Raw genomic sequence first — 13,759 nt, 5'->3', positions numbered from 1 at the left:
TCTTCACTGTCTTAGATACTCCCCGTTTTCAAGCCAACTTCTGACCTTGCATAATTTTTGAGGCCTGCATTAAGCAACGTATTTAAACATGTATCTAGTTTTATGTGGGTGAGTAGGGCTGGAGAGATCAAGCCTAAGTAACCTACTGAATCAGGCTTCTGTGGCAAATTCAATAGGAGTTTTGAAAACTCAGAAAGTAACACCGATCCTTCAATGGAGATTCTTTATTAACTGGTTTAATCTAAGATAAAGCAAGGCAGATCTGTAATCAAGATAAGGTTGGCTATTAGGATCATCACACTCATTCAGCTAAATCAGGTTAAAAACCAAGTGAAGTTAAACTAGAATACTTTCTGCATGTCAGTATGGTCTCAGTGGTAACCACTGTGTGGGTACCTCCACAATGGGATCATGTTTACTTAGCTGTGTTCGCTTCTTAATCAAATGTTAAAGCAGCCGGAATGAAGCGTTGAATCAGTTTATACACCAGAGATTAAGGTTTTGCAAATCAGTCGGAGCAGCCCTGCAGATCAAGTATTCCTTTAAAGGCTTTCCATGCTAAACAAAGAGGCAGCTGGAGAATGTATGCATTTCTAAAGCCACAAGGAAGAGTTTAGACTTGCTCTTGACAGATCTAGAAAAACACCTCAAATTAGCTAATCAGCAAACACAAATGCTAATCTATGTTTCTCTACAGACCAGCACTGTGGAGGAGAACTTGGGGATTATACTGGCTACATTGAATCGCCCAACTATCCTGGAGACTACCCAGCTAATGTTGAATGCATTTGGAATATAAATCCACCCCCAAAGAGGAGAATACTCATCGTAGTACCTGAGATATTTCTCCCAATTGAAGATGAATGCGGTGATGTTTTAGTAATGAGAAAAAGTGGTAAGTTGCCAGACATGGGTTATATAAATATTTATTGCAAACTGACTGAGTGGAAAGTTCTTATTGAAGGGACGACTGTCTTCATCTATCTGGTGTTTCTAAAAGGATTGTTGAATGACCTGGCACAGCAAGTGAAAACAGAACACTGTACCAATAACAATTAACAGAGTGATATTAATTATTCAAGTGTCTTGGCTGAATCACAAAGCAGTTAATGGGCTTCTGTCTGGCCCAGTTATCATGTGGGATAAATCACTGCCACTCTAGAAGTCAACAAAACAATGCTAAGTTATATTGGGCGACCTTTCTCCTGTCATCTGTACAAATTGTGTTCTCACTTAGCCTTTGCAAGTAAATATACGCTGCAGTTATATACGCTAGGCAGTGACACAGGTTGGTACACCTGACACCCTCAAGAAATCCAAAGTCTTCCCAATTTTATGTGGAGTGGGGGCTGTGTTGTGTCTTTGATTATGAAGTTAATTCAACAACTTCTGAAGTTAAGACACCAATGAGATGTACTCCTTCTTCAATCCTATGTAGGCATCCAGCTTCTGGTGACCTGTTGCTAAATCTCCAAGAAGCACCAAACCTGAAAGGCAATTGTTTATATGGAGCTTTGCTTAAAACAGCATATTTTACTTGCTAAAACAGTGTATTTTATTTGCTAAAACAATTTTCACAACTTTTTATCCTTGAGGGCTTGCGTTAACATCTCAGTATATCAGAAGAAACCTGCTCACTATAGATGGAAGGAAATTATATCTGTCCAGATCAGGTTTTTAAAAGCAAAGCACTTACTGTAACAAAACAAATCAGTTGTCCTTCTAATCCCCAACTGTGGTTCCAACAGTGAGTAAAGCCAGGCACATCAGGGAAAAGTTTGACTTCCACTTAAGTACCAATAACAGTACCAAAACAACAACAACGCTGGAAAATGAGGGCAGTTTTTCAGAGTCATGCTTTGTGATCACTGCATGTTTGGCATCATAAGACTAGATCTAATGAATATTTATTATAGATCATGTATGGTCAGCTGCCAATGTTACTGTGGAAAAACCGATGGCAGTTCCAGAGATACAGTTAGATCCACTTTTTTGCACTTCAAGAATCCAAATCCCATTCAGTTCAAAAGGCCTCTTTTTGCTAACATTGGTGAAAGTTCAGTCAGCCCTAGCAAGTTCAGATTTTAGGTTACACTTGTTATTTTCCCTAATTATCCTGTGGGTATGGAGTGGTTTTTTTCAACTAGGTAAGAAGCTATTTTTTCCTTTTGTTTGAAATTCATTTCAACTTAGAGGAGCCTCATGATACATTCCTAATGATTTGAAGACATCCTGCACTGTCTGTCTGTTACTTATGTTAGGGGCAAATGGGGGTCTTTCTGGTTCCCAGCTATTAGCTCTGTTTCAGTATAGAGAAATGACATTTTCTTTTCAAACCTACAACCAGGGGTTTTGCACTGGGAGGTGCTGGTCCATAATGATCCCAGTAAGAAAGGCACTGAGACTCTGTAAGGTATCACTTAAAATGCTATTTTTTCACGCTATCATTATAAGGAGAGAATAGTATAGATAATCTTACATCCCTTTAGATGGTGGGAATGATAAGCGGTGTAGCATCAATCGAGCCTCTGATCCACACGCAGAATGCTGGGCAGATCCTGTCCATAGAAGAGATTTTGCCCTTTCAGTCATTCGAGCTTTTATAGGATTTTCTTACAAGGAACCAACTCAATCATTTCTACTGTCAAACAGAAACAATGTTCTCATGAGCACTTCTTGCTGCACTTTTAGATAAAGGCAAGGCCACGCAGTAGCATAATCACCAGTACCAAGTGGGAGCTGCCTGCAAGTTCCTCTCGTCACAACGAGCTGGCTGAGGTTATCCTGCAGCCGTGGGATTTGGGCAGCACAACTCGAGCCTGAAGGCCACGCTGGACGCGCAGCACAGGCCTGGCCATACCCAGGTTAACCGTTCTGTGGATCGCTAGCTCCTCATGTGCAATGGTCTTTTGATCAGAATCACTACACACATTCTGATAAGTGGTTTATTGCTATCAGATTAACTCCCCTAACTGGGCACGTAAGGAGCTGGTTACAACATCTGCCTGGGGTGCAGCTGACTTGTTCTTGCCTATCTGGGCCCAGCATATGGGAACCCTGGAATTCAATGCTAGAGTTGTACACAAAATAAGTAATATCGATAGTAATTTTATAAATGTCAAAAACTGTCTCTGGCACCCCACTGTCTACGTAAGCTTCTTGCTGTGGGATAGAGGTCTTCCCATTACCTTTGTGGAAAAACTTACTTCTCCTTATAGACAGATAAAGACTACATCCCTTCTATCACAAAAAACTTCTGCTCTCAGGAATACGTCAGCTGAGAAGTGTCTTATCAATTTGACATTTCTGACCGCTAGATCAGGAAGGGTGCAAAAAGTTATTTTATAAGGAACATTTCTTTATTTAACCTTCTTTCCAGCTTCTCCTACTTCAATTACTACATATGAAACATGTCAGACTTACGAGAGACCTATTGCATTTACCTCAAGATCGAGGAAGCTCTGGATTCAGTTCAAGTCAAATGAAGGAAACAGTGGCAAAGGATTTCAGGTCCCCTATGTGACTTACGATGGTGAGAATGGGATTGTTTTCCATCTTTGTGTTATATCTGAATTACAGAAAATTGTCCTTTAGAATCTCTGTTACACTGATTACAGGGAGAGAAGAATGAGGAAAAACTTGATGCAACTCATTTTTAATCCAGTGAATTACTTTAAAACCAGTTGCAAAGACTTTGAAATAATACCTAATTTTATTTTTATTACTTTTCCTACTACTTTAAGGATGGACAGCAAGTTACACAGAATTCTTTAAACTTAATCCTTATCCCACTGAATTCAACAAGACTCCTTTTAATTGGCATTTATCATGTGCATAATGAGAATGCCATTAATTGCTGTGCATTTTAGGAAGCCCCTTCATCAAGTCCTGCTGGTAACCCACACAATTTTGAAAATTATAAATTAATAAAATTACAAGTCCAACAGAGAAAAACAGTGATGCAAAAAGAAATATCCTTTCAGTAACCAGTGTCATAAATCCACATTTTAAACCAGTCTGGCTTGTCATATAAGTTATGCATTAAACTGTATGTTTTGGACTTTGGGACTATTTCTGTTTTAACAGAAAAAGACTTTTCTGTGATACCTTTGGCAGCTGTTAGTCCAGCTCTTTTCCAAACACCAGTGCAATTTTGTCAATGATGAGAAAATCTGTATTAAGCTGGTCATTCAGGAATCAAAATCAGGGCAGAAAACGAGGATCTGTTCCTGACTGCTGACTTCACGTATAACCTTTGACAGTTATTTCATATCCCTGGCCCTGTTTCTTCATCTCTAGAATGCAGATAATAAAGCATTATTATCTGGAGGGAGTAGTTTTCTGGGGCTAAGTTAGTATTTTTATGGATAATTCAAAATTACTGTCCTAAAGCAGTACAGAATTTTAATGTGATTAGACTAGATTAGTCTAATAGATTAGACTACAGCAGCTTGAGAGACACTGAATCACTAACTGGATACGAAATTTCTCAGCTCTGTCTTGAGGAGGAGGTCTAGCTAATGTCTGGCTATTATCCTCCCAAAGGATGTCACAGTCACTCAACTGATCTTTATTTTGCAGAGGATTACCAACAACTAATAGAAGACATTGTTCGAGATGGACGATTATATGCATCAGAAAATCATCAAGAAATTCTAAAGGTCAGAAAATTCTGCTTTATCTCAGGCTAACCAAGAATTCCTTTTACTAAATATTTTTCCAAGATAGTTCTCATTACCCTGATAGGGTCATAATATTTAAACCTCAAGTGTGACCCCAGATTAAATTCTCTGTCTTCTGAGGTTTATGCTGGTATTTGGAGCAGCACAAAATCAGTAGCTCAGCTGGGCTGAGCAGGTGCATACATCCTTTGCTGAATCAGGAACTAAATGAAACATATGCTAACATGATTGTATGTTAGAAAAATTAGTCAGTCAAGAATGAAGAACCTATTGTTTGAAGGGCCTTCTTCAGCCTCAGTCTGGCATGTGTTTAAATGAGTCATTAAGTTAGAATTTCCTGTGCATTAAAAAATGTATTTACCTAAATCACTGTCCTGTCTCAACAAGACATAACCATAATGTAGCATTGTAAGCTGTCCATGAAATGGTTTTGCAAAGGCACAAGCAACACATTGGAGAGAATTGTGGAGGAAGGCTGCTGGGCTGCTACCTAAAATAACTAACTAATTAAAACTGAAAAAAGGCTGTTCAGAAAGCAAAATTCAACCATGGAAATGTACAGCTTGGAAGGACAGGAGCTGTTTAACATCCAGCTCCCCTGGCCATCCCTGCCCCAGCCCTGCCAGTATTCTCTCACTAGAGCTTTAAGGTCACTCAGTTCCCAACTCCAGTGTGTACGGTCAGGCACAGACTCAGTTGAGGCTCTGAATCGAGGCTTTACCAAGGTACAGGAGAAGGTCCTTAAAGAGCTCAGCATCACTGAAGACCAGCCTTCTCTTTTGTTCGTGGAAGGCAGGCCCTGGACAACAGCGTGAAACAGGCGGGAAGGACAGTCAGAGGCAGTTTGTAATTCTAATGCCTAACTTCTGCAGCCGGTTTGTGGTTAACCCAGCTGCTACCCTCTCAGTTGAGGACCTTCCAGGAATGCTAATTGCAAAAAAACGTCTGGCACAGTAGAAAGATTCATCAGTATAAAACTCCACAGCAACATGGAGTAGTTTCCTTACACTGCTTTACCCAGAAACAAGTTTTGCAAAAAAACCCTGATTGTTGTTCATTAATTTTGAAAGCTGTGCAGACACTGAATCCAACCTGTTTTTATCTATGTTGTCTCCCATAGGACAAGAAACTGATTAAAGCTCTCTTTGATGTACTGGCACACCCACAAAACTATTTCAAGTACACAGCACAAGAGTCCAAAGAGATGTTTCCAAGATCATTTATAAAGCTACTGCGATCAAAAGTTTCCAGATTTCTACGACCATACAAATAGTCTAGTGGTATTCAATTTTTGGTTAATTTGCATTCCTGTCAAATATTGTCTTTCCTCCACAGTAGAAACATTTGCTAATTTGAAGGCTCTTTTTTGCAGTCTTTGTTTTCAATTGTATATTGAAGAATACCTATAATGTTTTATAATCGTTAAAAGCCAATGTTCTGAATGGGATTTTTACTACAAAAAAATTGTGCATCCCTGAGTGCATCTAGTTGAAGATCCAAATTTGTGTCTGCACTAGTGTATCTTCACTTTCCATTTGAAATTACATTATGTAGAAAATATTCTTTCTAGCTTTTTATTTTTCATCAACAATAACTTTTGTCAAAGCAATGAAAGAATCTATTCAAATCTGATTAAACTACCTGCAGATAAGTTCTGTTGTAGAAAGAAGTATGTAGTATAAATAATACTTGGATTTTGAATTGCACTTGAAGTTTATATTTGAATCTTTAGAAGAAAACAAAACAATCTAAATTTTGTTATTTCTCATTTGTGGCTTAGTGGAACCTCTGTCCAAGTAGAAATCAAAAGGGAAAAAAAGAAGAAAGAAAAAAAAAAACCCAAACAGATGTATAATTTTGTTTTATGAATTACACAAGACTGAGTCCCGTGCCCTAATGTCCTAATATTTTTATCTGTCCTCTTCTAAACTTCTTCAGAGGTTTGCCACTGTCAATTACTTCACTGAAACAGATTTAGCTCTGGATTTCCGTACACCAGTTGGTCCCTTTGAAGGCATTTACAATAGGATAGGTGAGAAATGAACAACGGTAGTAGTCTTGTTTTGCTTTCCGTTAATAGAGCATCTAATTAAGTACAATATATAAATATATAAATATACACTTCTATTTGTGGGTACATTAGTAATGTTATCTTTAGTTACTGTAAATATTATTCATGCTTAAATCTTTACTCCCACACACTCTATTTACTCATATCTATTTGTAACTTTGCTTAGATGATTAAATGACTTCTCCAAGTGCTTGTCACTTCCGTTAACGCCAAACTGAAGCCTTTTGGAGTTTTATAATACTGGGTAATGGTTTACTCTGGGACAATCTCTTTCAACATACATTATTCCAGGAAAAATGAACATCAGTTAAGAAGCAACTGCTGTCCAGTGAAGGGTCAGCTATTGCCTCTTCCTTGGGCACCCCTCACATGCAGACCAACAGAGTTACCCCTGAGGACAACATACGTGAGAGGAGCTCACTAGGGAGAATTTTGTTGGATCTGCCATCTGTAAAACGCCGGGAAGATACCTGTGTCACAGGCCCAGACTCTAAGGGGGTGAGGGGGTGAACAGGACACAGTTTTGCAGATGAGTTGGAGGGCAGGCCCTGCAGTCTTCAGAGACGCAGCGCTCCCTTTTATCATGAATTTGCAACTGCGGTGCCTATCAACCGCAGGGATTGTACCGTCTGCAAGAGAGCATTAGCCTCGTGGTCAGGCCTTCCTCACAGAGTGACAGGGACTGGTGGGTTAAGATGATGATAAACCCTGTGTTTCCTGCTGTTTCCTGGCACAGGAGCTAATTTCTATGAGAGAGTAGCTATTTTTATTAGTATTTCGGCCTCTTTACTTTTAAGTCCCTTCCTCTTGTATATCATTTTCTCTTTTGATCCTACAAGTTTATTACATGGAGAAATTAACTATCATGCCAACACCCTTTCAGAAAAAGACTAACATGAAGTTTTGCTTCACTGCCTTTTTTTTTTTGCATATCCACCCTGTAGTTTAGTGTACCCTTGGATGCTCTCAAAGACATACATTAAGGGTGGTTGTGGTTAACTTCTTACACTTTTTGTTGTCTTTGAGCAAGTAATGTTTAAATTTACAAAGTTGTTTTCTGTTGGCTACAAGCAGTTGACTATTCCATTTCTAAGAGACACCTTAAGTATTCTGTGGAGTTTTTCTACTTGGCCATCTTGTAATTTTGCTTGCCTTCTTTCCTTTTCTGTTGAAGAGCATAATTTTTTTTTCTATGCCTGAACAGTTTTAACTTAGGATCTAACAACTCAGTTTTTTCACTCATGGATCTTAGGTCTCTCTCTGACGAGCTTTCTCTTTAATATATATATATATATATATATTTATATATTAACCCTCATTTCAAAAGGTAACATCTCCATAAAAGTCCTTTTTTAAAGGCTGTTAAACCTAAATTTTGCAAGGATGTTGAAACTACTTTTATTAAATATTCATTATGGGTTACTAAAGGTGGACATGTGAAGGAGAACATCTCATCAGTCCTAGATTCAGTGCATGCCTGGAACGAAAAAAAAAGTTATATGTATTTTCTTCCTTAACGGGAGTTATTTGTAGAAAAAAATTAAATCTTAAAAAAGCAAAAATCTTTTAGGTACGCAGTTATGTATAAGTCTATAGCTAAAAAACTACTTCAGGCAAACAGTATTTCAAAGTCTGATAGGTTATTCAGAATGATTAGAATGGGTCAGGACTGCAGCCATCCTACTGAAAGATATGAAGGAAAAGATATGAAAGATATGGAGAAAAATAACTTCTTCATTTCCTGAACTCTTTACAGCAATCTTTAGTATTTCAAACATCAGTAAGCGAACTTTGGAACCTGATGCTGTGCAGTGAGTTTAGTAAAATCCTTGCTAAAATTTTTGCTTAACAACCATTTGGACGTAATACCACTGTCCGACACTGGTGCCAAGCAGGACAAACTTCCTCTCTGGAACAGGGCTGAAAGTGATTGCCTTATGAGTCCAGAAACCACTGGCAGCACCGTAACATTTTCCAGGTTCTTAGCTACATGGGGAATCCAGCACCAGAGAGCAACTACGAGAGGGACGTGTCCCACTTGTGGCCACTGTTAGTGGGACCTTGCTAGAGCTGTGAGAGGTGAATGAATACAGGAGGAACTAGCTGCATTTAGTTCTGGTACAGCTCGCCCTGACTTACAACCACGTTAGGCAAAACCAGGGTTTTGTCTAGTTCGTCCTGACAGACAACCCGAGAGTGCGTGTTAGCTCATATTCCCCGGAGCCGTGTCTGGGCATGGACTCCACAGTCAGGACAGGGCGCTCGGGGACTTCTGTAGCAAATGCAGACTTTGTGTTGCTGAAAGCAGTGAAAGAAAGAATAATTTGGCCTTCAAAGGTATACAGTGAAATGCTTCTGAATATATAGGGGTTTCATATGTGATACATTTAGAAAATTAGTCAGGTTTGAATGTTTGCAGCTCTGCATAGAAATGCCCTTGGATGTGCAAATTTCTAATGAAGTAAGTAATGACAAGTGGTGTATAGGCCTGTCTGAACCGATTTCAGCTGATTTGTACAAAGCACAGAGTTTTTACATCGGCTCTAAAAGTTAAAAATGCTTTGACTTTCATACTAGATTTATAGTTACAGAAACTGGCTGGCGGTCACCAAATAGAAGGTGAGCTCAGCTCTTCATTTGTTAATGTAGGTGTAGGATGTCTTCATTGTCAAAAGTCAGAGAACATATTGTTACCATACAATAACAGTACAACAACAAGGAATGTCTTCTACGGAGAAGACCTAGATACATTTGGGAATCAAAACCATACAAGAACCATACAACCATACAATATGTCCGCCTTTAAGAAAACCAGCTTCGTGAAATGAATCAATACATCACAGAATATAAAATTTGGGCTTTTAGCCTAAACATGAAATATTGCATTTAAACATATTCAATAAATACAGCCCTGTATCTGTTCTTATAGAATTACATGTTGTATGCAGGATAGGTGCAACAACATGTTTATGTGTTGGAACAGGAAGGCTGAAGAAGTGTCCATTTATGATTGCCCAATTTCACATCACAAACTGAGCTTTATATTTTCAATTTGCAAATGCCTCTATGCTTAAAAGCTGCACCTGTAGCACTTTCCATTTTAAGCCTCTCCTCCTGCTTTAAGTACTGCACTTATCTTTAGTGAGGTCATGGTGAATCATCCCTAAACATTCTCATGTGCCACCAAATCACCACCTGCGTACCTGCAACAATCAGAAGTTGCTAATCAAGCCCTAAGTTGTGTGTGAAAGCGCGTGAAAGCACTCGTTAGTGATCACTGAGGGCAAGGTGCCTCTGTGTGTTGCTTGAGTACAGGAAGCATCAGGATTTGGTATCAATAGATTGCCACCTGCATCTTGCCTGCAATAGCAAGATTTATTCTGCCTGAAGATTTAGCTCACCGAAACTGGATTTAAAGCTGCTGAAGTCTTCTTTCAGCCCATTTTCTTGCCCTGCCTTCCTTCCTCCATCAAGCATTAGGTTTCTACCTAAAGACCAACTTTTGAAAATAAATTTATTTCCTCTTTGTGCCTCCCCCATAGAATAAAGTTAAATCACAGTGTGTTATAACTACTAAAGATTTAGATTGATCTTTTCTACACATCAGCTTGATACTAGGGTAAGCTTACTTAAAAGTAAGTAAGCTTACTTAAAACTAGCTTACCTAGTAAGCTAGGTTTAGTTTAGTTTTAGTTTAGTTTTAGACTAGCTTAAATAAATACAGGCTTGGTCGCAGAGTTTTCAGAGAGTCCGCGTTCTGAGTTGTCAGCTGGTTTTGAAAGAGCACAGCTCACCTGTACTCCTCTGCCTGTAAGCAGAAGGCAAGGGTGATGCCACATGAACAAGAGACATGCTTACATGCATTAAACATTCAAAGAGGAAAGTCAGCCCCCACCTCACGCCCCTTTGTAAGCGTGCCCAACAGATTCAAATTTCTCAGGCCACTCTTATCTATAAACAACCCAGTTTTAATCTTGCGGATAACAAGTTACAAACATCAGGAGGAAAAGTAGCAGTTTGATTCTTACACAGGAACTGCTGATGGGTCTTTGCCAGCAAAACCTAACTGCTCTGTGACAGTTCCCATGTCTGGACTTTAAACACCTTTGAGTGCTCTTAAAAAAGAAGCTGGAGTGAAATCTTCAACAACTGAAGCCAGTGGCAAATTTCTCAGCTACCGCAGGGGTCTCGATTTTCCCTTTTCCGATGATGAGAATGAGCAACACACGCAGTTACTTGTACCTGTGTCATGAGTTCAAGTAGTTGCATTTTTTTCATAGTTTAAAACCACTGATTGACAGCAATGGTAGTAACTGGAGAAGTTCTGTAGACTCTCAATGCTTTGAGACTTTAATGAAATAGTTTTCTAGGATGAGAGACTGTTGTAAGCACTTGGGGAAAAAAAAAATACTTTTGTCTCCCATGAGAATTTATGGAAGAAGGGAAATTTCTGTGTGGTAATATGAACTTATTCCTCAGTGTGGGACTTGGGTTCAGAGAGAAGTCTCATGTTTTATCGTAACATTTTTCATCTGAATAGAAACAGACTGGGAAATAAACTCTTAATGTCAAAAAACTGTTATCTAAGTATCTGCATATATACGAGTCCAGTTTGTTATTTCATTTATTTATTCTGTTTCATCACTAAGCTTTTAATCTATAAAATTAATATGTAATATACAAGAGTAAAATGTACAGAAGTACCTTTAGATGTAATAATTTAAACCATCTGTATTCAGAAAGCGGAGATAACAAGTTTAAAGATATACAAACAATTGCAATTCAATTTTAGCTGAATTTCTCAATATCTAGAAAAAGAAGTGGCTTTGCTTAATTAAACTTTATTTTAATGATTGTGAAATATCTTTTTTAGAGTTTGTTTTTGTTACTTTTTTAATTAAAATTATTTTGTAAATATTGTTTTCTATACCTTAGAAAGGCCGATAATTTGCATTGACAGCAGCAGATACTCAACACGATGATTAAAAAGGTACTTTAGGAGACTGGGGTGCGTGTGGTCAGTAGTCAGATTCATCCTTCCAGATTACTGCTCCCGTTATTTCTGCAGCCTCACTGGCATCATAGGAGGAGTTTTCTGGGGCAGTTTAACCTGCTAACTTTCATAGAATTGACCCTCAAGTGTCATTCTGAAGTGCTTACCGTTTTCATAACATATAAAGAAGATGTATTTTAAAGTTAGTGCTAGTTCTTCTTCCGTTGTTAGGATAAGAAACAACACAAAACTCAGAAATAAAAGGGAATTCAAAAGATTACACCCAACTATAGTATAAAGTCAGGAAAGGTATGGTATCTCTGTGCTCCTAGGTAGCAGTGGAAGTGATACAACCTCGTATTGGATCGGATCATAGAGCCTTTTTTAGGCAAAAGTGCCACTGAGGTCAGTGGTATTTTCACCTGCATAAAGTTCACTGTGATCACGTCCATCATCTGTTAAGCAGGAATTTCTGGTAGACTAGATTTCGGGGGAAAATACCTGGGGTGTAATATTGGTTTCTGCACCAATTTGCTCTGTGTAAATCACTGGGCAAGAGTGACATTTTGAACTAAACCCTTGTAGATGCTGCTGGGACTTCTAAGCTTTATTACCAATGTAAATTATGTACAAACAGCTATTTCCATATGAAATGTACCATGATAGTTTAGAGCAAAGATAGTGAATAACTGTACAAAATTTGATACTTAGAAAATAAAATACAGTGGTCTAAGCTTTACCAATATTTTAACAATACTGTCAGATTTGTAGTAGAAAATGTTGTTGTAAATGTACCTTATAAGAAAATACATTTCCTTTTGCCTCTGTATATTAATAGCTTTGATTTCTATGTCAAAGCTCAAAATGAAGCATGTAATAAAACTTTTGTTAAGATCACTTTCATAATAAACGTAAAATGGAATGGATACCCCTGCCTGCCATTTATTTGTGTATAAGGAAAAGACTCCATGCACCAGTGTAATGTAGACAGGAATCAGAAGAGAACTTCTCTTTTTTGATAGCATTTACATATTTCAGTCTAATTTTCATCTTTAGGCAACAGAGAGCTTTTTCCTTCTCATCAAACAACTGGAGTTTGTGAGTGCTGGGACACTGAGTTAAGTTCCTTCCAAACAGACTTCAAGGAGAGTTTTTCAGAGCAAGAAGAAGTCCTGCCTACAGCAAAGCACCACATCACCAACATCCCTCCAGGACCTTTAACCATTCCTTTAAAGAACTCCGACGTTACTGTGCATATCTCATGCAGGTGCCCTTTCCCTCTGTTGAGAAACTGCCCCAAAGAAAGAAAGAGGAAGGAAGCTGTTTGCCACTGGTGGCCTGATGGGCTATTCCCACCACAAGCTGCCAAGAAGACTGGTGACTTCCAAACTCACCTGCTTCTTGTCCCACTGAGGACTAGCTTGAGAGGAAACTACACTTGCACCCAAAATGATGATTTAAAGAGAGATCAAAAGTGTCCTTTCCCCCTCTAGCCCTGCTGTAGGAAGAGTATGTTTGCCCAGGCCCTCCTTGCTGCTGAATTTTATGATGATAGTTACACTTTTGCAGTCCAAGATTACAAAGCAAGTAGCATTTGTACAATCAGTGGCCCAAGCGAAACTCCTGATGCTGGTAATGATGAAAATGGATGATGACAAACTGACAGAAAATAGACTCTATGTAGTGACATCACATCAATAGCTCAGATCTGATTTAAATCATCTTTTGCAGTTTAAGAAGAAGTGCAAGCTGCCATTAAGGGTACACAGCCTGCTAGACCAGACAAAAAGCATGGATGTTATTCATTCATTCAAACCTGGTAACAGGTTTGCCGCTCAGCAGTGCTTGTTAGGAGATGAGCACAGCCTGCGGAGCATTGTTAACGCTACCGCAGCCACCTACTGTAGAACAGGCAGGAGACTTCATATACGTACCAGCACGGTGTGTGGTATTCTGCTGATACTCTCATGTAAGCAGTTTATCTTGTTAAGAGAAAGCATTTATCATATGACA

At 38.7% G+C, this 13,759-nt stretch overlaps 1 protein-coding gene across 4 annotated transcripts in view; it reads left to right on the top strand.

The window, feature by feature from the left end:
• Positions 1 to 12,663, top strand: part of SCUBE1 (signal peptide, CUB domain and EGF like domain containing 1) — a 221,058-nt gene extending 208,395 nt beyond the window's left edge. For all 4 annotated transcript variants that reach the window (XM_072875936.1, XM_072875926.1, XM_072875918.1 and 1 more), the window contains 4 exons: positions 698 to 895; positions 3,380 to 3,532; positions 4,582 to 4,661; positions 5,803 to 12,663. In XM_072875936.1, coding sequence (XP_072732037.1) covers positions 698 to 895; positions 3,380 to 3,532; positions 4,582 to 4,661; positions 5,803 to 5,955 — 584 coding nt within the window. In that variant the 3' untranslated portion in view covers positions 5,956 to 12,663. The remainder of the gene's footprint in view (positions 1 to 697; positions 896 to 3,379; positions 3,533 to 4,581; positions 4,662 to 5,802) is intronic.
• Positions 12,664 to 13,759: the final 1,096 nt, after the last annotated feature.

The sequence above is a fragment of the Ciconia boyciana genome, chromosome 1 (assembly GCF_034638445.1).
Source record: "Ciconia boyciana chromosome 1, ASM3463844v1, whole genome shotgun sequence".
In the NCBI taxonomy this organism is placed as follows: Eukaryota; Metazoa; Chordata; class Aves; order Ciconiiformes; family Ciconiidae; genus Ciconia; species Ciconia boyciana.
This window is presented reverse-complemented; position numbering and strand designations above follow the sequence as displayed.